The 21,629-nt window shown below is 40.9% G+C and overlaps 1 protein-coding gene across 1 annotated transcript; it reads right to left on the bottom strand.

Moving 5' to 3' along the window:
* Nucleotides 1–1,511: 1,511 nt before the first annotated feature.
* Nucleotides 1,512–19,891, bottom strand: LOC133453934 (GTPase IMAP family member 9-like). The gene is made up of 2 exons (XM_061733129.1): nucleotides 19,802–19,891; nucleotides 1,512–2,600 (listed from the first exon to the last, which is right to left on the bottom strand). The coding sequence occupies exons 1-2, from the start codon at nucleotides 19,839–19,841 to the stop codon at nucleotides 1,576–1,578; spliced, it is 1,065 nt and encodes a 354-aa protein (XP_061589113.1). The 5' UTR covers nucleotides 19,842–19,891; the 3' UTR covers nucleotides 1,512–1,575.
* Nucleotides 19,892–21,629: the final 1,738 nt, after the last annotated feature.

The raw sequence follows: 21,629 nt of genomic DNA, 5'->3' as shown, positions 1-21,629 counted from the left end.
ATGTTGCATTTTTTTGCACTATTCTCCATCCCACACAGTCTATATTCTCGTGTGTGAATTCGTGATTTCTTATTTTTTTTGCATGTTTATTGCACTTAAATGTTCAAACAAATGTTCAACATCAAACATATTTAAATATTATACAAAGATAACGCAAGTAAACACAAAATGCAGTTTTTAAATGAAGGTTTTTAATAAGGCGAAAGAAAAATCCAAATCTACGTGGCCCTGTGTGAAAAAGTATATATATATATATATATATATATATATATATATATATATATATATATATATATATATATATATATATATATATATATAGTTGTTTTTTCTACAGTTCTACAATAAATATTAATATGCATATTAATACAATTATTATTATTATTATTATTATTATTATTATTATTATTATTACTATACTATATTACTAATAGACATGTCTGTAGTAACAGCAAAAATAAATTTTTTTAATAGAGGGTTACTTTTTTGCCTTAAGTCCGCTAACAAGCTGCTAAATTAATTTAGTCATCATTACGTTGACGTTGGATAATGTGACTGTAAGTGTAGTTATGGGTGTAGTATATTTATAAAAAAGAAAAAAATTGTATATTTATATCACAGGCCTTTACTTTATAGGTTGCATTTATGCTGCAAGCACCAAAAAATTAATTCATTCGTTGATTGTTTTGCCAAACAAAAGGTATAATAATATTTTTTTTAAGCGTGCTTTTTTGGAGCGAGCAATAATTTCTGGTCTGTCTCACAAAAACAAAGGGGTGCTGAAATTCAAAAGAAGAATTAAAATGTATTTTGTTCTATTTTGTAATAATATCATCAACAGTTACACAAAATAAAACAAATGTCTTAAGAGCTCATTTAACTACATAATATAAAGAATAATTCAAATAGTATACAAGCCACTTGGTTTCATCCATAGCGATGCACTTAGCAACCAGCATAGCAACGACAGAAAACATAAAACTGTAAGAATTGTATCCCGAGACCTGAAAGATTAATCGTAAAATAACTAACAAACCAAAGATCATATACAGCAACTGAACGAATATTATGAAATTTCAATTTATATTTCTTGCTAGAAATATGATCAAAACACTTTTATATGTCGAAACTACCTTAAAATAATGCATTTTCCACTGAGAAAGACAAGGATGGCCGCCATGTTCTTATTTTTACAAGGCAGCTGCGGGCATTCACATGACAGAACATGTCACAATTTGAGAGGCTTTATTGTGAAACTACTACGTTTTGTACTGTGGACCAACGTTGCTATTTCATATTTTGATGGGAGAAATGGTTGCCACAGCGCTGTGATGCTGGTAGTTCAGGTGTACGATACTGTTCAAAAGTCTTAGACACTCTTATTTTTGTTTTATCAAAGAGAAAAGGCGAGGCTATGATCTTGGATATACTGGTAAAAGTTAAAACTGCTTTCAGGTGAGAGATTGATAAATACAATTATTTTTCCTTTGTAATCAAAGGTGTCCCTACAAGTTTATTACATTTAAGTAGGAATGCTACAAGTTTCACAACCAAAGATTGATCCAAACCATATTTTCAGAGAATTATACAATCATCATTCTCCTCAGCACGACGTTGTGCTATTCTTCTCAACCTCTCTCTTTCCTCTGCCATTTCCCTCTCACGTTGTTCTTCCAAATGCTTCATCATCCTTTCAATTTCCCTGTTTCTTTCCTCTTCTTCTCGCTTCCTTTCTGCCTCCCTTTTCTCCATCTCCCTCTTCCTCTCCATCTCCATCACCTGCTTCCTGATCTTAATTTGATTTAGTCTTTCCTCCTCTCTCATCCTTCTCTCCCTCTCTCTCTCAGCCTGGAGTCGCTTGTTGATTTCCTCCATCTCTTTTTCATACTTTTCTTGCAGTTTTCTCTCCAGTTCTTCTTTCTCTCTTCGGGTTTTCTCTTCCTTCTCTTTCAATAGGCGTTGTTTTTTCTCTTCAATTGCCCTCCCGGTCTCCTGGAACATCTTGATGTCGTAATGTCTTCCTCCGTTCTTCTGCACGATATTTCTGATCTTCTGGAGCAGCAGAGTGACTTGAGGTTTCTTATCTTTCAGCTTGTTGTTGAAGACATGGTACTGGCCGTTACATCTGGCTACAAGCTCCTGTAACTCTGGACTCTCAGATAGGAATTCTTCAATAGTGGTGTCTTCAAGGACGTCTCCATGAGTGAAAAGGACCATGCTGTATTTGTCAGCAGCCTGGCCAAAGATATCTTGAATCCTCTGCACCGTCTGATTTTCCTCTTCAATGAACCTGCCCAGAGCAATGACCACCAGGAAGATATGGGGTCCAGGAGCAGCATAGGAGACACACTGGCTCAAATCTTTGGTTGTCTTCTCCTGACCAAACCTGGTGTCAAACAGGCCTGGGGTGTCAATGACAGCAACTGGTTGTCCTTTCACCACAGTTTTATCTTTAGAACAATCCACAGTCAAAGACCGCGGACTGCACCTGGACCGAAAGCGGGACCATCCCAGAATGGTGTTTCCAGTAGCGCTCTTCCCTACTCCAGTCCTCCCCACCATCACGATCCTCAGCTCATCATCATTCATGAGGTTGGATCCTGTGAACAAGAATGTTTGAGACTGAGTTAGCATGTCACAGTTTTACAAATTCATTTACCCCTCAGACGAAAACACAATTGTTTTGAACGACCTACAGTAAGAAGGGAGGAAGTAAATAGTGAATCAGCAGCAGTGAAACAACATGTACTTGTAGAGGAGTCACAAGTTCATTCTTTGCCGGACACCGGAACCTGCAGTGTGGGAGTGAGGGGGGCAGGGTAACGGCCCCTTTAGGGCGGGGGAGAAAGTTCGTCCCTCAAGACTCCTCTCCCTGGCCCTGCCCCTTTTCAACCTTTCCCCGACCCTGCAACGCAACCTGGGACTTGATGATTGGGCCGGAGCTTCAGGAGCTGCATGCTGGCCTGCGGTCCCCACCTCTGGTCATCCCGTTGCTGCTTCCACCTGCCTGCTGTGCTGCTGCCGTCCCTGACCCACCAGTCTGGCCTTTGGCAGGAGGGCCCCCCCTTATGAGCCTGGTCCTGCTCAAGGTTTCTTCCCTCCTAAAGGGGAGTTTTTCCTTGCCACTGTTTGTCTTAAGGTTTTTCTCCCACTAGGGGAGTTTTTACCTGCCATTGTTTATGTAATAACTGCTCGGGGGTCATGTTCTGGGTATGGGTCTCTGGAAAGCGTCTAGAGACAACTTTTGTTGTATTAGACGCTATATAAATAAAATTGAATTGAATTGAATTGAGTACTTTCACAAACTTCTTTCCATGAAACACCAGCTCGACAGACTTACCTGTCATTGCAGCAACTGCAAGAAGGTGGAAGAACATTCTCTATTACAGGCCATGCTAACAGACTTATTAGTTTGATGTTTCATTGGTTTTAGAAACAAAACAATTTTCTGTAAATAGTAACAACTTTTCACCTTCAACACAATCCATCCCCTTGCAGTTCAGGGAAAACTGACCAGAAAGTGAGTGGACCCCTGCGTGGTTGCTTGGATTTCAAGCTACCTCACTGACACACCACAGTACATCAGGCTGAAGGACATCACTTCAGACATGTACATCTAAATAAAGCTATTGGCAAAATCTAGCTAAGGATGAAACTGGAGTTTCAGAGTTATCCAAGTATACATGCGCAAGAAAAAAATCAATTATGGAGTGAGGTGCATTCAACTCCGCGATGCTAGGTGGAACATCACAACATTTTCTACCATACTTATGCAGACGACACACAACTCTATATTTCAGTGTCCTCACGTGACTACAGTCCCTTACTCTCATTGAGTAACTGTATTCATTAAATCAATGAGTGCATGTGCCCGAATTTTCTCCAGCTAAATGGAGAAAAGACAGAGGTGATCATTTTTGGCCCTAAATGAAAGGGAAAAGATCCATCCATCCATCCATCCATCCATCCATCCATCCATCCATCCATCCATCCATCCATCCATCCATCCATCCATCCATCCATCCATCCATCCATCCATCCATCCATCCATCCATCCATCCATCCATCCATCCATCTATCCATCCATCCATCCATCCATCCATCCATCCATCCATCCATCCATCCATTCACCCATCCATCTGAGGACACATGAGACCATTAAGAAGATTCTAAATATCTCACAAGAGGACAGACAACATGATTCTGTCAAGCATTTCTAGGGCTTATTCTACAAAACAAACATTGTATTGAAGCTGTCTCACTCAAAGATAAAACCTGACATTTAATAATTCTGTATGAATAGGAAAATAAAGTACTTTGATAAAACAACAGGGGAACGACAAAGTTTAAGATACCATCTATATTTCTTTTTCAGACTTTTTATCAAGATAAAAAACCCCATAGTGATGGTAGTAGAGGCGGTGGGATTAACTGATAGGTGGATTGTCTGGACATTGATTGTTGTTGGCTAGTTAATCTCCCATGTTTTAATAATAGGCATCAGCTAAAGAAAACCCACATTAGTCAACATACAGATAAGAAGAAGACAAAATGAAACCATGCAATGTTCAGAACCAAATGACTCTGAGCAAACATCAGTATTTAGTGAGACCCCCTCAGAACTAAGCACTAGTTGAACTCTTTCAGCATTCCATTCTGTTCAGGTTTAAGAGAGCCTGCGTCATCTCATTCCTGTTTGTATCTTGAAGGGACCAGGAAATAAATATGGATTTCATTAAAACTTTGATAAAAGAAGAAGCCTTTTGTAAGTTCTTTCATGGTTTCCAACAACAAATATGTAAAGGGATTAAAGTTCTCCGTCTCTAGACGGATTTCCGTCAGTTGGAAAATGAGGGAAAAAAAAGAACAAAAAAATATTTGCATGTGCGTTTTGTTGTGGTACAGTTTAGACTATCCAATGAAATCATGTTAGGCATTAAACTGACACTGTTGTAAACCAATAAAGCGAGCCAGAGCCTTGGTATTAGCCAATCAGAAACACAGGAGGGCGTGTTGAATCAAGGGGGATAAGGGAAGTTGGCAAATCAGATCCGTAACTTCGGGATAAGGATTGGCTCTAAGGGCTGGGTCGGTCAGGCTGGGGTGCGAAGCGGGGCTGGGCTCGAGCCACGGCTGGGAGAGCAGTCGCCCCGTCGCCCCGTCGCCCACCTATCCCCGCCCGGCCCGCCTCGTGGGGCCTTCGTCCAGCGGCAGTCGCGCATCATCTGTTTTTGCGGGGCGGTGTCTGACACCGCACGGATCGGCGAGGGGGGTCGGGTACGGCGGTCGGGGGCGCAACTCTGGACGCGCGCCGGGCCCTTCTCGCGGATCTCCCCAGCTGCGGGGCCCGTCGGGGACCCGTTCGCGCGGGCCCCCCGGCGGGTCGCCTCGGCTGGCGCCTAGCAGCTGACTTAGAACTGGTGCGAAACAGGGGAATCCAACTGTTTAATTAAAACAGAAGGCGAAACCTTCCTCTCAACAATAACATCATCATCTCTTTGTCTGCACTAACACCATCATTGATTGTCCATGAAACATTCCAGGAGGCATTCATCACCTTGGCCAAAGCCTTGCCAAATGCAGTGACATCAGAGGAGCTGGGTCAACTGGACGAAGAAGTGCAAGCTTACCAGGTGGATTCAGATCTAGGAGAACAGGGCAAAGGCTTTAATGAGAGTACTGCACCAATTGAACCAATTAAAAGCAAACTGACAATAATAAAACTGCTCAAAATCACCTTCCTCCTATAAAATGCTATTTAGGGATGGGAATCGAGAACCATTTCTTGTTGAGAACCGGTTCCCAGTGTTTCAATTCCTTGGAATCGTTTGCCTTTTTCGCAAACGATTCCCTTATCGATTCCAGTGGGAACGAATGACGTCACCAAGCACGTTGCACAACGTGCGCATTCGCGCCCAGCAGGAAAACACGGGGACAAAGTGGCATAAACGCTCGAAGGTTTGGTTACATTTTACCGAAAAGGTTGACAACAGGGCAACAATACTTGCAATGTGGACATTTCAACAAAGGGGGGAAACTGTTAGGGCTCGGCCGGCTGATGCGCGGCTGGAGCGCGGAGTCAGCCGGCGTGTGGTAGAAGAGCTGCGGCCATGCGGACGGGCCGGGCGCTCCGTCGGACAGCGGAGCGCGCTCCCGACACAGCTGCAGCGCATCAGCTCATCTATGAGAGAAGTTAAAGAGCAGTCTAGTGCTAGCTTCTCCTTTCATCAAGGCAGGGGAGAGTATGACTAGGGTTGCCACCTTTCAGAAATAGAAATAAAGGATCCCCGGATTTCAGCAGCACAGGCGCCAAAAAAAAGGGACATCCCCAAAACTTCTAAAATGCACAGAAATGTATTTATTTTATATGAAAAAACAAAACGCCAATAGTCGGGGATCCACATGCCCAAAAGCTCTTGAAAATGGGTTGAACCTGTGATGTCATGCTATACTTTTTTTGTGTGTTTTTTCTATTAATTTGGTCATTAAGGTCCACAGAATGAGAGGCCTGCTCTTCCGGAAACATTGCGAAAAAAAGTTATGGCCATTTTTGTATACTGAAGCATGTATTTTTTGACTGGGTGACGCGAACTAGGTTTATTTTCTTTAAGTGCTCAATAAGTTGGTTAGGCTGTCAATAAATGATTCCCAGATACACAGAACACATATGTGAACAACACCAAGTCAAAAAATACACTCACAAAGCCTTTTCTAATGATTTTTAGTCATTTTTTGTACAAAAAATACAACCGTTTTTTGCATTTTTCCCAATACTTTCATCTTCACTTCAATAGTAATCAACTTTGCCATGGGTTATGACATCAGCTAATGTCTCATTATTTTCATCAATCTTAAAAGTAATTCCACAAAAAACATTATTAAAATCAAGCCTAAATCAAAGGAACTGTGTTGACTTTATTACCCTTATGCTCAAAATTCTAAGAGCAAAAGAAAAAATAAAAATAAAACAAAAAACTAAAGGCAATAGACATTTTAAGCTGTTACTGGAATATAGCATTACATGGCACAACACATGTCATATTCCAGTACAAGGATCCTAATGAAGATCCCACGCCAAAGCCTTGTTTACCGTTGCTGAAAACCCGCCAAGCATCCCTGGGCCCTTCTCAGCCATTTCAAACCAAGGATAGCCACCTGAGTCTCAAAGATCGTCAAAAGAGTCGTTCTCTGGTTGGAGTTGAAACAGAGCCTAAGCTACCCATGTGTCTAGCTGAACCTCTTAACCACCTGAGCATGTTGTGGCATTTGGTGCATATCTGCCCTACTGTTCTCTTGGAGGATCTGAAACCAAGCTGCACCGCTCCAACATGGAGTTCATTCCAGGCATTTCTCATCCCAGCTGCTACCCCTGCAACTGTGATTGGCTATGGGCCTTTCTTTCCCAAGTCTCCAACAGACCCAGATGTGGTTGAACAGTCAGTCCAATACTGCATGGATGTGTCCAGAAAACAAGGCCAAGAGTTCACCACCATTACATGTGACCAAGCAATCTATGAAGTGGTTCTGGGTCTGCAAAAGAAGAACCCTCAGATGTATGCAAAAGTTATCTTGCGCATGGGTGGATTTCATATTGCTCAAAATTTCCTTAAAGCAATTGGGCATTTCATGCAGGCAACTGGAATCGAAGACATCATGGTAGAAGCTGATGTTTGTCTCCGTGGAACAGCAAACAAGATCATCAGTGGGAAAGACTACTATGCAATGCTGCGTGCCCACAATATGGTACATGCAGCCATGTTTGCCCTACACTGGGAAGCATTTTCCAAATTGTTGATCATTGAAGAGAAGGACCCGGAGTGCATATCTGCACTTACCATCAATGTCCAGCTACTCCTAGACGCCCTGTCAGAAAAGGATGAGGAGAAGGCATCTGCTGCATGTGCTGATGCAACTGACCAGCTGAAAGAGCTGTCGTGTTTGATGGCAGAGTTTGATGACACATGTACTTCACCTACCTCAAAGCTCTGGATAATGTACATGGACATGGTGATGATTCTGAAGCGATTCATCCATGCTGAGCGTGCAGGCCTGTGGGAGGAACACCTGGCTGAAGTAGAAAGGATGCTACCATACCTTGTAGCTGCTGGCCACTACAAGTATGTATCTTGCTTGCCTCACTATTTGGAAGCCATGAGAAGCCTACCTACACTGGCTCCGGAGGTCCATAGAGAATTCAAGAATGGGAACTTTACTGTGCATCAAACTGAAGGTCGTTTCAATGGTGTCTGGACAGACATGGCACTTGAGAAAACATACAACCGTGATGCCAAAACAAAACTCTTCACGGGCATCAGTCAGCAGCCAGCAGCCATGGACAAATACTTGCGAGCTCTTCCATGTCTGACAGCGGTATCAGAGCAGACAAAAGCTATGGTACACCTGGACACCAAACACCATGAAGACTCCAAAAGCCAAGGACAAAAGGACACAGAAAGTGTTCTGAAAATAACAGATGTAGTCAAAAACCAGATGATCAATCCCTTCATGTGTGAAGAACAGGAGCTGCTTAACATTTCAACAGGCCACAAATCTGCATCTGCAGACTTGGTGTACGCCCATGAAAAAGGATTGGAGGCACTGGCTGCAGCAAGAAAAACATACAGTGAGAAAATAGCCCCAATGAAACTTGCCACATTTGCAGCAAAGACAAAAAAGACAATGTCCATGGCTCTCAAAGCCAAGAAGGTCTACCAGGAAGAGAGTGCTGTTGTACGAAACCTGTACTTTGTGCAGGACTTGGATGAAGACAAGAAGGTAGAAGTCTTTGGTTATGAGTGGACAAGTTGCCCAGCTTCCCTGTTTGAGCCAGATCCATCCCTTGACCAAGGTTATGCCATGCATAACTACTTGGCTGCGATCCAGACATCCCTTGGCAGCTCATAGTGTGAAGTGGACAGATTTCCCACATTCGACAAGCCTGTTGTAATGGTAGTTGATGCCATGGCATTCATCCAGTGTCACCAACATCTTGGTAGCAGCACCTTCCATGAACTGCAAGCAAAGTATCTGAAGCATCTCCTTAGTGGTATCACCGACAACTGTGACTGCATCCACTTTGTTGGTGATCGATATGATGTCTCTCCAGCTGAAAGTCTGAAAGGAGAGGAACGAGAGAAGAGAATGAAGACTTGCCCCAGCAAGATGAAGGAGTACAAGCCACATGATACACTTGCTTTACCGGAATGGAAAGGATTTGTTCAAAATCCACTGAATAAAGCGAACCTGCTGAACTATATGGGAGAAACATGGGCTGCTCAGCACAAATTACTTCCTCCTGGATGTACACTTATTCTCGGTGGACTTTTCTGTGATCCTGGTCGCACTGTTCTGTTAGCAGCAGATTGTCAGGTTGAGCTTCCAGAACTGTCCTGTGAGAAGCACGAGGAGGCAGATACCAGGATGTTTGCCCATATTGCATACTCAGCACAACATCTGCACCACTGACACAGATGTAATCATGATGTGCATATATTACATCACACACATGGATGACCTACAGGAGCTATGGGTAAAGAAGATGGATACCTACCTACCTGCTCATGCAATTGTGGATGCCCTGGCACTGAAGTACTGTGTTGAAGCTTCAGATCTTTCATCCATACTCCTCAGCACCTATATACTAACCGGATGTGACACAGTGAGTTACTTTTACAGAAGAGGGAAAAGGCGTGCCTACAAAGCCACTGTTGATCAACTGAAGGATCTTCTGCCTCTGGGCCAATACGGTGACTCTGGGGAAAGTCTGAATGTTACCGAAGATGTTGTGACAGCAGCCAGACGATACATGGCTTCACTGTATGACAGGAGTGACTTCAGTGGTAACTTGGATGCACTGCGGGCACTAGCGACGCTGGCGCGGGTTTCCGGGTTATAAAAACCCAATGTCAACAACATTTCAAAGTAGAGGGCCCCCCCTCTGCCCTAAGGGGCCGCCGCCTCCCCTCACGACGAGGCTCGACTCGCTCGAGGCTTTTATTTTTTGATGCCTGCAGCATCAAAACATCCGGTAGCGTGCTCACAGTTGAAAGGAAGTGACGTCGTCACTCAGTTACAAGGCGGGAAAGTTGGAAAAAAAAAAAGTTGGAAAAGAAAGAGCGACGATGGGGAAGGCGGAGGCTAAAACCAAACAGAATAAATCAGGAGCACAGAAACGAAAAGAGAGAAAAAAGAGATATGTCCAGGCTGCTGCTGCCAAGTGTGTCTCAGTGACAAATTTTTTTAAAACGGCGCGGCCGCCTGCACCGCCACACATTGATAACACCGAAAGCAGTGATGACGCAGCCGCAGCACGCGACGACGTTGAAATGGAGGCGGGGGGGTCGGCGTCGCAGACCCCGTCTGATGAAGAGGACGACAAAATCACTGAACAAGGAGCAGGACTAGGTGAGTGAGACATAATAAATTATTATAGTTTGACTGTCTTTGTATCACGTGAACCCCAGTATCCACGTTTTTTGGGTGTTCTGTTGATTGATTATTTGCTTATGCGCAAGATGGCGCCGCCTACGGCCGCCACGGTATTTTTTTTTTTTTTTTTTTTTTCTGAATAATGTTTTAGAACAGTGATTCTTAACCATAGGGCCGCGGCCCACACTAGGGCCGCGGCCCACACTAGGGCCGCGAGCGCCATCTAGTGGGCCGCCAAAAAAAATTCAGTTTTGTACGTGTGGGCCGCGAGGGCCGCGGGACTGCATAGCAACTCCCGACCAAATGAGGAGAAGAAGACACTCAGCTAGCTGTACGTGTAATAGTAAGAGAAATGGTGTGTCTTTACAGAGAAAATCCTTCATTTTGCACAGAGTAGGTTTAGATCCTCCAGGATTAGGGATCGATTAATTGGGTCTGCGCCCAGAGCGAGCGAGCGCGGCGTGCTCATTTATCCCGGCGCGTCCCCGCGGCCGGGGAGGTCGGCTGAGGCTGCCGCCCGGGCGGTGGGCTCCGTCGTTACTGCTGAAGGATGGTAGATGTAGATGCGTGGGCTGTCGTGTCTGCTGGACTGGACTGTTCGGGCTTTCGAAAAAGCATCAGAAAGTAACTGCTGCAGCGCGACCAGAGAGCTGCGGTGCGGGCTGTGCCCGTCGCAGCTGATCAGGCTCGGATGAACCCGACACACTGAGTCCTGACAACTTATTAATGTAAATAACTTAAAGTAAAATCAAACTAAGTTTTGTCCTCGCTGTATTTTTAAATATGCAACCCGGAATGGACAAATTCATCCTGTTCAGTCTTCCCACTGGGACAAAACCAGTGTCTCATACGTTCAGAGACCGTGGCGTTCAAAGTGCGAAAGTGAAACGCCACTGAAACAAAACACAAAGTTTTTCATCAAACATATCCACTCAAGTCTGAACTGAAGTCACATAAAAATAAGCTGAGCATCTTAAAACACCCATGTTTGGGTCCAGATACAGCTGTGAAGCAGCTTTCTCCACAGTGAACATAATTAAAACTAAATATCGTTTCAGGCTCATCAATGAGCACCTCCACATGCATATGAGAACCTGAACCTTAAATTGTTAAGATGTGTTTATATTAATTTAGTATAAAAATGTGTTGAGACAATTAACAAAGAAAAGGGGAAATTCAAACTGCTGGTAGAGAAATAAAATAAGATAGCATTTGAAAAATAAAATAAAATACTTTATTTTTAAGAGAAAAAAATATGTTTAATTCAAGTTAAACATGTTAATTGGCAAATATGTACTTTTTTTAATATAACAGTCAGATGCAGATGTTGATACAACTATGAGGCTACTTGAATATATATACACACACACACATACATGTATGTGTATATATATATATATATATATATATATATATATATATATATATATATATATATATTATGATGTTCTGGACCTTCGCTTGAGTAAATTTTCTCTAAATGGACCTCTTAAAGTTGAATACCCCTGCTATACAGTGTTTATATTTAATGGGCCCCGGGCCACTCTGTACTGAAAAAATTGGGCCCCAAGGTCAGAAAGGTTAAGAACCCCTGTTTTAGAAGAAATTGCATAGGAACAGACCAGTTTCATGACAGTACAGATTCACTGGTACAAAGTCAATTAAAAAGCTTTACTCTATGCATTACACTTGGTTACATTTTGTTTACATTGAGGAGGGAAAGGCTTTTGCAGAAAATAGCAGCTTGAAAAGCTCTGTGATGTATTGTAAGCTTGTCAAGCTGCTAGCTATAGTTATATGTGTGAACTTGTAGATAAGCTATATTTTTTTTGTAACCAGGAGCTGCTGAAGAGGACACCACCGTGTCCGCCTCCCCTCCACTTCTCGTCCAACAACAACCACCATCAACTACTGAACCAGGAGGTGAGGCATAATTAGTTATAGTTTAACTCTGTAACTTTAACCACTTGAGCCCCAGCATCCAAGTTTTTTCTGGAAAAGGCTTTTGCAGAAAATAGCTGCTTGACAAGCTCTGTGACACATAGTAAGCTTGTCGAGCTGCCATAGCTAGCCTAGGTGTTGTGAGCTTAGATAATAAGTTATTATTATTTTTTAAACAGGAGCTGCTGTTGAAGAAGACGATGAGGAGGTGGTGACAGCGGCAGTCACAGAGATAGTGGCCACAGTGACGGTGGCCACTAGCGGGTACGAAGCAGAGTTTGATATGGACATTAATGACATTGATCAGATCACCTGCACAGGTGATCACGATGACAACCACCAGGCAAGTCTGTCTTCCTCTGAGCCATTATTGGACTTTGCACAACCATACCCCACAGATCCACGTCTTTTTAAAAAGGAGTCTTTCAGCACAGACAAAATCAGAGCTATTGTACAACATGGTCCATGTCAGCCTGGGTTAAAAGATAACTTTTCAGATTTTGTTAAAAATTCATTAAATGACAAGTTTAAGACACACTGGTACAAAAACAAGAGTGGCAAATGCAGTGTAGCTAGACACTGGCTGGTGTATTCCCCTCTAGCTGGCAAGATGTTTTGTCATTGTTGTTGGCTTTTTGCCAAAAAAACAGAAAGATCTACTTGGTCTGACCCTGACAAGGGGTTTGATGGTTTCCACAAAGGCATGGATAGAATAAAGCAACATGAAATGTCACCAGCACACCAAGAGGCAGAGAGGAAACTATTCATCACTAAATATCGCATTACAGAGGACAAAACTGTAATCGCAGGACTCATTCAGGCAGAAAGACTAGCTATTGAGAAAAACAGGAAAGTAGTTAAAAGGCTGATGGATATTACTCTCTATTTAGCCAAGCAAGGTATCGCCTTTAGGGCACACAGGGAGTATGCTGGCCTAGGAGCCCCATCTGTTAATGAGGGCAACTTCCTTGAACTTTTGAAACTAATGGCAAGATATGACAACATCCTTGAGAATCACTTAAATGAAAAAAATAAGGTTTACAAATACATACATCCGGACTCTCAAAACGAGATGATCACATGCCTTGCCCGAGAGACACTGCAAATGATTCTTAAAGAAATTAAGGATGCTGTTTTTTACTCTGTCATTGTTGATTCAACAATTGATATTTCAAGGGTGGATCAATTTTCATTGTCCATAAGGTATGTCAATAAGAGTGGTAAAAGTGTTGAGCGATTTATTAAATTTGATGAGCTGTCCAGTGGCAATGCAGAAGCATTCTATGAATTACTAATTAAAGCGCTCCAGGACCTGGGACTTAATGTTACCAAAATGCGAGGGCAGGCATACGATGGAGCTAGGACTATGTCTGGTCACATATCAGGCCTTCAAAAAAGAGTGAAAGACTCATGTAGCTCTAAGGCTCTGTATGTGCATTGTTGTGCCCATAACTTAAACCTTATTCTTGTTGATGCTGCGTCATCATGTACAACTGGGAAACTCTTCTTTGGTACTCTTGAAGCATTGTATTGCTTTTTAACATTGAGTTTACCTCGTTACAGAATACTAGAAGAAAAACAGGATAAATTGGTTAAAGACACAGCTTTGACATTGAAAAGTCTCTCTGATACAAGGTGGGCCTCAAGAAAGCAAGCCACTGAAGCGGTACTAAGAAGTATGCCAGCAATTATAGAGGCACTTGATGTAGTAATCAATGAGGATGTCGGCTCAACACCAAAAGCAGCAGCAGATGCACAAGGTCTGCTAGCCACAATTGAGACATTTGAGTTCATGTTCATGCTCAACTTTTGGAACTTTGTTTTAGGGAAAACATTTTGTCTATCAAACTATCTTCAGAAAGAATCAATCGATTTAATCTCTGCACTTGCGCAAATTGACAGCTGCGCACGCACATTGAAACAACTGAAATCTGATGAGGGCTTTGAGGAAATTGAGAGATCTGCGAAAGAGAAAGCAGAAGAATGTAAAACATCTACAGAGTTCAAGCAGGGGAGAGTAAGAAAGAGAAAACGTTTCCATGATGAAGTTGCCACAGACGAGCCTATATCTGACAGTAGAGCACGTTTTAAAGAGCAGACCTTTGAGCACATTCTAAAAGTATTTGACACACAGTTTGAAACACGTTTCACAGACCTTCGAAACACAGTTAGTAAGTTTCAGGTCCTAAATGAAAAGCACTTTTTTGATAAGAATTCCATCCAGAGGATCAATGAATTGGCAGAATTTTATTCAGAGGATCTGGATGCAGAATGTGTTGAGAATGAATATTCCTCGTTCAGAGACGTGTACAAACAACTGTTCCCTAGCCCTGATGGAGCAGGGTTTACTACAGCAGAGATTCTGCCCTTTCTAATTGCAAATGACTTGCATGAAGCGTATCCTAACGTTGCAACGTTATATCGTATATTTCTCACTATTCCTACAAGCAGCGCACAGGCTGAGCGCACCTTCAGTCGCCTTAAGCTCATTAAAACCTATCTGCGCTCAACAATGACTGAGAGTCGTCTCTCAGATCTCGCAATGCTTTATGTTGAGAGAGAGGTTACTGCGTCCATTACTTTGGATAATGCTATCGAAACATTTTCCAGGATGAAGAAAAGAAAAACTAAGTTCTGAATTGTTGGCAGTTGGCATAAAATATGCATCTTCTCCTTTTCTCCAATAGCCCTTTTTGATACTGCACTTTAATGTTCATCAATAGGTATCTTATTTTTGGCATCCAGATGTATTATTGTTGGGATTGTAATGGCACCTTAAGTTGTTTTATTGTAATTTTATTGAGTATGTCTTTGTATTGGGACTGAGTTGGGAATGTTTTTTTTTTTTTTTTTTTTACCTTGTCTGCACACATATTAATGATTGATACCATGACGGTAGAAACCAAAAGTAAATATATGTGCATTATTACTATATTTAATATATATAATGTACATATATATACGCATACATATGCGTACACATACATAAATATACACATACAAACCCAGTGTTTTTTTTTTTTTTTTTTTTTGTTTTGGGGGGGGGTGGGTTGAGTTGGGAATGTTTAATGTGAATTTTATTTATATGCTGCTATGTTGGTCAGTCATGTGTTTTTTCTTATTTATTGTATTTATTTATTTTGCCATTTTGTATAAAATAAAAGTCTGAGATGGATGGATGTTTGTTTAGCCCTATATGTTGCAGTGAGTTGGAACTTGGAGGTCATTGTTATTTTGCTGAATGCAGCAATAAAATGAGGAGGATAATAATTATAATTGTTGTCATGACACTTTCTTTGGCTTTCTCGTTTCTCATTCAGTTTTTACTCCTTATATTGTCTAAAATTGAATAGGGGAATACACAGAGCTTTGCCCTGTTGCACTATTCGCCACCCTGCAGTTATTATTATCCTGTGCTATGCATTCATCTGCTGATCTGGAATGGTCTTTTTTGTTATAATCATTGAAGCTGCTTGTGGCTGTCAATCTGTTTCTAAACGACTTAAAGTCATGCAAAGTTAACCGATCCGACCCGTAAGATCCCAAAAATTTTGCGCGTGCGCGCGCAAAGCACGCGCACGCAGTTTAGGCCTCCGCTATGCGGGGGCCCCTTTGGGCTCAGAACCCATAAGGGATTACACCTGGCGACGCCCCTGACTGCGGGCCCATCTTTTTGGCAACGTCAAAGGAGACATGCGTTGCCTTCCACCTACTGAAGATGCCTTCCAATTACACCTTCTCAGAGCTCTGCATCAGTTGGTTATATGTAAGAGGGCACACATGTCTCAGCCAAATTACCCTGTGGCAACAAACTTTGGCAGAGAGCTTGTCAGTGGTAAGCTAGTGGCAAAAATGATGCTGAAGGATGCAAAACCTGCACATCGCAAGCGCAGCAAATACTGCCACTGTAAGAAAAGCAAGTGTGCCCGAGGATGCTCCTGTGCAAGAGCCGGTGTCAAGTGTGTTATTGCGTGTCTCTGCACTGGGGACCCGAACAAATGTTCACGAGTTGAACTCACGCTCGAAGACAGTGAGAGTGAGTGAGTTAATCCGTTGTTTTTATTTTCCTGATCATTTTAATTTTTGTGATATTAGACGTATCTTTATTTTATTCAGCCAATGTTTTTCCTTTTTTACTAATACATAACAAATCTACTGTGCACAACTGTTTATTTTCCTATAAAAATGTATATATGTTTTGAATTTGTTTTTTTGGGAGGGTACAGTTTTTTTCAAGAACAAAAAAAGTCTCTGGGAATTTTTAGCATAAGGGTAATAAAGTCACCACAGTTTCTTTAATATAGGCTTGATTTTAATAATATTTTTTGTGGAATGACTATTAAGATTGTTGACAATAATGAGACATTGGCTGATGTCATAACCCATGGCAAAGTTGATTACTGTTGAAGTAAAGATGAAAGAATTGGGAAAAATGCAAAAAACGGTTGTATTTTTGTACAAAAAATGACTAAAAATCCTTAGAAAAGGCTTTGTGAGTGTATTTCTTGACTTGGTGTTGTTCACATATGTGTTCTGTGTATCTGGGAATCATTTATTGACAGCCTAACCAACTTATTGAGCACTTAAAGAAAATAAACCTAGTTTGCGTCACATAGTCAAAAAATACAGGCTTCAGTATACAAAAATGGCCATAACTTTTTTTCGCAATGTTTCCGGCAGAGCAGGCCTCTCATTCTGTGGACCTTAATGGCCAAATTAATAGAAAAAACACACAAAAAAAGTATAGCATGACATCACAGGTCCTCTCAAATTTTCAGTGACTGGATCCCCGACTACAACCTACTAGCAACTGAACTAGCCTCCTATGCTGCTATGCTTGTTTGTCCACATCAGCCAAGATGTATAATATAGCTACAGGTGATGGTCGGACAATTAGAATATGGTGTAAAAGTTAATTTATTTCAATAATTCAACTTAAAAGGCGAAACTAATACATTACATAGTCTCATTACATAAAAAAAAAGATATGTTAAACATTTATTTGTTATAATTTTGATGATTGAATTGTTTATTGATTTCGTAAAATACTCAAATTTTGACTTGGGGTTTTCATAAAATGTGAGTCATAATCATCAACATTATAACAAATAAAGGCTTGAAATATCTCACTTTTCATGTAGTGGGAAATAATATATTTGTTTCACCTTTAGTTGAATTTACTACGAATGAAGTTTTTCAATATATTCAAATTTTTCAACCATCACCTGTATGTTATGACATCAATAAATAAGAGCATGATATATGTCCGTATTGGTTCAATACGGAACGCAACTTTTAATTCCAAATTAAGTAAAGATTCCGTTTTTTAAGGGACGGGTGGCGAGCCTGAGTATGACCCAGGCCAGAATAGATGAATGTCACCGAGCAGTGACTACGTTTGTGGTTTTGAACATGTAACTGGACATTCTTGTGTAATTGCCACAAAATAATTTGTTGTATTTAGTTAATTTCTACAGAAGAATATTTATTTTATATTATTTTATATTAAATACATATTTTATATTACAAATAATTTTGTGGGGACCACACCCTGGCACCATCGAGGAGCCCGAGGCTGGGGGCGTCTTAAGGATATAAAGATATAAAACAAAGTTGATACTAAAATCGTTTGTTCTCCTTTTTTCCAAATGAGAATCGATAAGAGAATCGATAAAGAATCGAATCGTTAAGCAGAATCGAAAATGGAAATCGGAATCGGAAAAATATTATCAATTCCCATCCCTAATGCCATTGGTCTCGAGTATTTAAAGGGGACCTATTATGAAAAACACGTTTTTTCTTGTTTTAACATATAGTGGTCTCCCCTCACCTTGCCAGTAGAGGGAAGATGAAATCCCATGAAAATCTGCAAGGTCTGTACCCACGCCCGGTGAATCTTCCAGGGTCACGTGACTTTTTTACGAGCCATTCTGAATCTGCGCCTATGGTGACGTCACCCTAGGCGCAGAGGTTCGGCCTCCGCTGCTGAAACCACGCCCACAACTCTCTCCGCCGGCTGGAGCTTCAGCCATTGTTTAGAAGCGGTGGCTGTTTCCACAGCGAGGGGACAGTTAAGATGAGGTTTTGCATCGACACTTACCCTCATAAAAGGATCAGTGCCCACAGTACGGACCCGGCAACTGCACACGAGTCAGCGGTAAGTGACGTTATTTTTTTTACGTTACTTATATTTGACTATGAGTATGATCTTTGCATGGGCTAAGTATTTAGCTTAGCTCGGGGCTCCGGGGCCGCTCACGGACCGGACCGGTGAGGAGCCCTGACGGGTACCTTAATATATTTTTCTTCTGTTCATGATTTCAGATCTTCCAAGCACCTGAAGCTGTTCAGACACCTTCAGAAGACGTACAGTCCTTCCTTGAGCCAGCAATAGTGCATACATGTTATTTATATACAACTTATGTTTTATTTTTTAACAATAAAGTTGTCATGTGTGAAAATTCAGTGTTGTGATTTCTTTACAGTTAACATGATTCATTTGTCTTGAGGAATTGGAGTAAAGAACTGTGGTGTACCTGTTTATAAATCTTCCTGTGTGAAGACGAGGTGACTAAAGGCTGATTTATGGTTCTGCGTTTCACCAACGCAGAGCCTACGGCGTAGGGTACGCGTCGATTTAACGCAGAACCGTAAATCAGGCTTTAAGATCCGTTTACACCGTGTAACTGAATGAGAGCGTCCGACTATCACGTGTGACATCGGACGCTCTCTGTCCCCGCTGAAACCGTTAAACTTGTGGCCAGTTAGGACAGTCAATACAAAAAAAAATAAAGCAATGGATTTTATTTTGTCGCAGAAGCTTCCTGGCATGGGACATGCAGCCGCTGCTCTTCTCCCCGGAGCGAGGCTTATTCTCCTCCCCTGCTACACGTCATTCAAGCAGCCAATCAGCACAGACCCTCATTATCACACCCCCCCCCTTCCCTTAGAATGAAGCACAGAAAAAGGGGTTAGAAGCGGTAAAACTAGAGACATGGCCCACAGGCTGAATTTCTGATTTATGTAGAAAAAACAAGCTTTAGATTGTTTTTAAGACATTAAAGTCCTGTTTAAAATATACATAAAATTCCATAATAGGTCACCTTTAAATGGTGTTGGTTAAATTCTTCTTACACCTTAAATGCTGTATTAGAACACAGAAGGGCTAATACAGCATTTAACTTTTTTACTTGAAACCTTTGGGAAGCGACCGCATGGCAGAAAAGGGGCCATTCTTAAAGTGTGGTGCAGCGCATAGATAGGTAATATGAACTGGCCTGAAAAAAAAAAAATTCTGTCAAAAATATTTTTTTTTGCTTTAATCCCTGTATATACATGTTTCTGTCTGCAGGAGTTGGATTTATTCAAACTTGATTCATCAGTGATCACTGACGCATGACCTGTAACACGCAGAAAGAAAAATCCTTCTTACCAAATTTTCTTTTCCTGTTGGTGTTGGAATGTCTATTCATGTTTGGGTTGAAGAGAGCAGCGTGGATTCTTCAGCTCAAGTGACAAAGCAGATCTGTGTGATCACAAAATGTCTCCCGCATGCCTTTAATATAGACAAATAAACCACACCCACATGTTCCTGTTGTACAAAGTAAAAGTGAAACTCTAGTGTAGCTGATTGCAGCTGGCTTCTGCGTTGTGTTAAAAATAAACTCAGGCAGACACCATTTATTTAAACTGCAGTAATAAAACCTCTTCTAAAAAAATCTAATCTGGATGCTACAACACTTAATAACTATAGGCTATGGAAGCCCATAGGGGACTTTATTCAAATGCAAATGTAATTCCACAATAGCATTATAATTTTCCACATATGCATGAGTTATTTGGGACAAAAATGAAATTAAAATGCAATAATTCAATTTGAATTTTCATTTTCACATACTTGTATGGGCATTCTATGACAATATTAAAATGAAAATGGAAAAGCTGTTTCACATTTCATTTTGAAAGATTTAACCTGATTTACAGAGGACAATATTCAAATGCAATAAGAGAAACAGCGCCCCCAGGCTAATGCATTTACATTTAAATGTCACCAAGCTCTTTTCTGGACAAAATTTAAATTAAAATGCAATTTTCTAACAACTTGCAAATTAAAATGAAAACGGCATTTCACATTTCATTTTCAAAGACTGAAACTGCTGCACAAAGGACAATTTTCAAATGCAATAAGAGAAACAGCGCCCCCAGGCTATTGCATTTACATTTAAATGTCACCAAGCTCTTTGTTGGACAAAATTCAAATTAAAATGCAATTTTCTAACAACTTGAATGTTCAAATGACAAGGGCATTTCACATTTCATTTACAAAGACTGAAACTGCTGAACAAAGGACTATTTTCAAATGCAATAGGAGAAACAGCGCCCCCCAGTCTATTCCATTTTACATTTACATATTACAACGTACTTTTAGGGACAATATTCAATTTGAAAATGCAATCTGTAACTTTTCCTTTGCCCTGAGCTCGGACTCACAGGCTCACGCCAGGCTACAGTAGCAATACAGCCTTCACCCCACTAGTCGGGGTAGCTCTCAGTCAGTACGTTTACATGCAGCAGTTCGTAATGATAAACATTTGTATGTAAATAAAAAAGTTGTACCCCAAATTCTGCTGTCACACACATGAGTCTGATAAATTATTAGGGTTAGGATTGTTTTTATGTGAGTAAGAAATTAGGTAAGAAATTTACCTTTTACGTCTCATTTATTCATTCACACACGCACTAATATACTTGGGAAACAGTTAGGCACCAAATATAATATAATTTATTTTCTCAGATGGCAAAAATAAGAACTTTATTTATTTTTTCTATTCTATTTTTACTGTGCGTAGATGCCTAAAGGTGAGCTTAAATGACATTATAAGGTGAACTGAGCACGAGCATGTTTATCCGTTCACACTTTGTTGAAGCTACAGTTAAATTGCTGTTATGTAATATATTAGTTATGCTACTATGTTCATTTCTATAGTTTATAAACCTCTTTGGAGGTGGTATGTTAATATTAATTGGTAATTTGCTGTAATATTTGGCTAATGAAACATGTATGTTATGTTATTTACTTTGTATTCTGGTTTCAGTATATTAATACGTTTTTCTCTTGTTTGTATTGTTACAGACCACAGTTAATTAAACTCATTTGACCTGGAAATCCGTATCTGTGTCCTTTAACTTGGACACACATCCATACCTTGCCGCTCTAAACCAGATATTTCCTGGAGACCCCAATTCTCCTTTCTAATCTA

Source organism: Cololabis saira, chromosome 1 (assembly GCF_033807715.1).
Source record: "Cololabis saira isolate AMF1-May2022 chromosome 1, fColSai1.1, whole genome shotgun sequence".
Taxonomy (NCBI): domain Eukaryota; kingdom Metazoa; phylum Chordata; class Actinopteri; order Beloniformes; family Belonidae; genus Cololabis; species Cololabis saira.
Note: the sequence above shows the minus strand (reverse complement) of the source record. Positions and strands in the feature narration are given on the sequence as shown.

Excerpts from the sequence above, each read along its gene's own strand:
- LOC133453934 (XM_061733129.1), bottom strand. The coding sequence starts at position 19,841 with ATGAATAGACATTCCAACACCAACAGGAAAAGAAAATTTG. Across the intron at positions 2,601-19,801 it reads CAACAGGAAAAGAAAATTTG|GATCCAACCTCATGAATGAT; the intron begins GTAAGAAGGATT and ends TCTTGTTCACAG.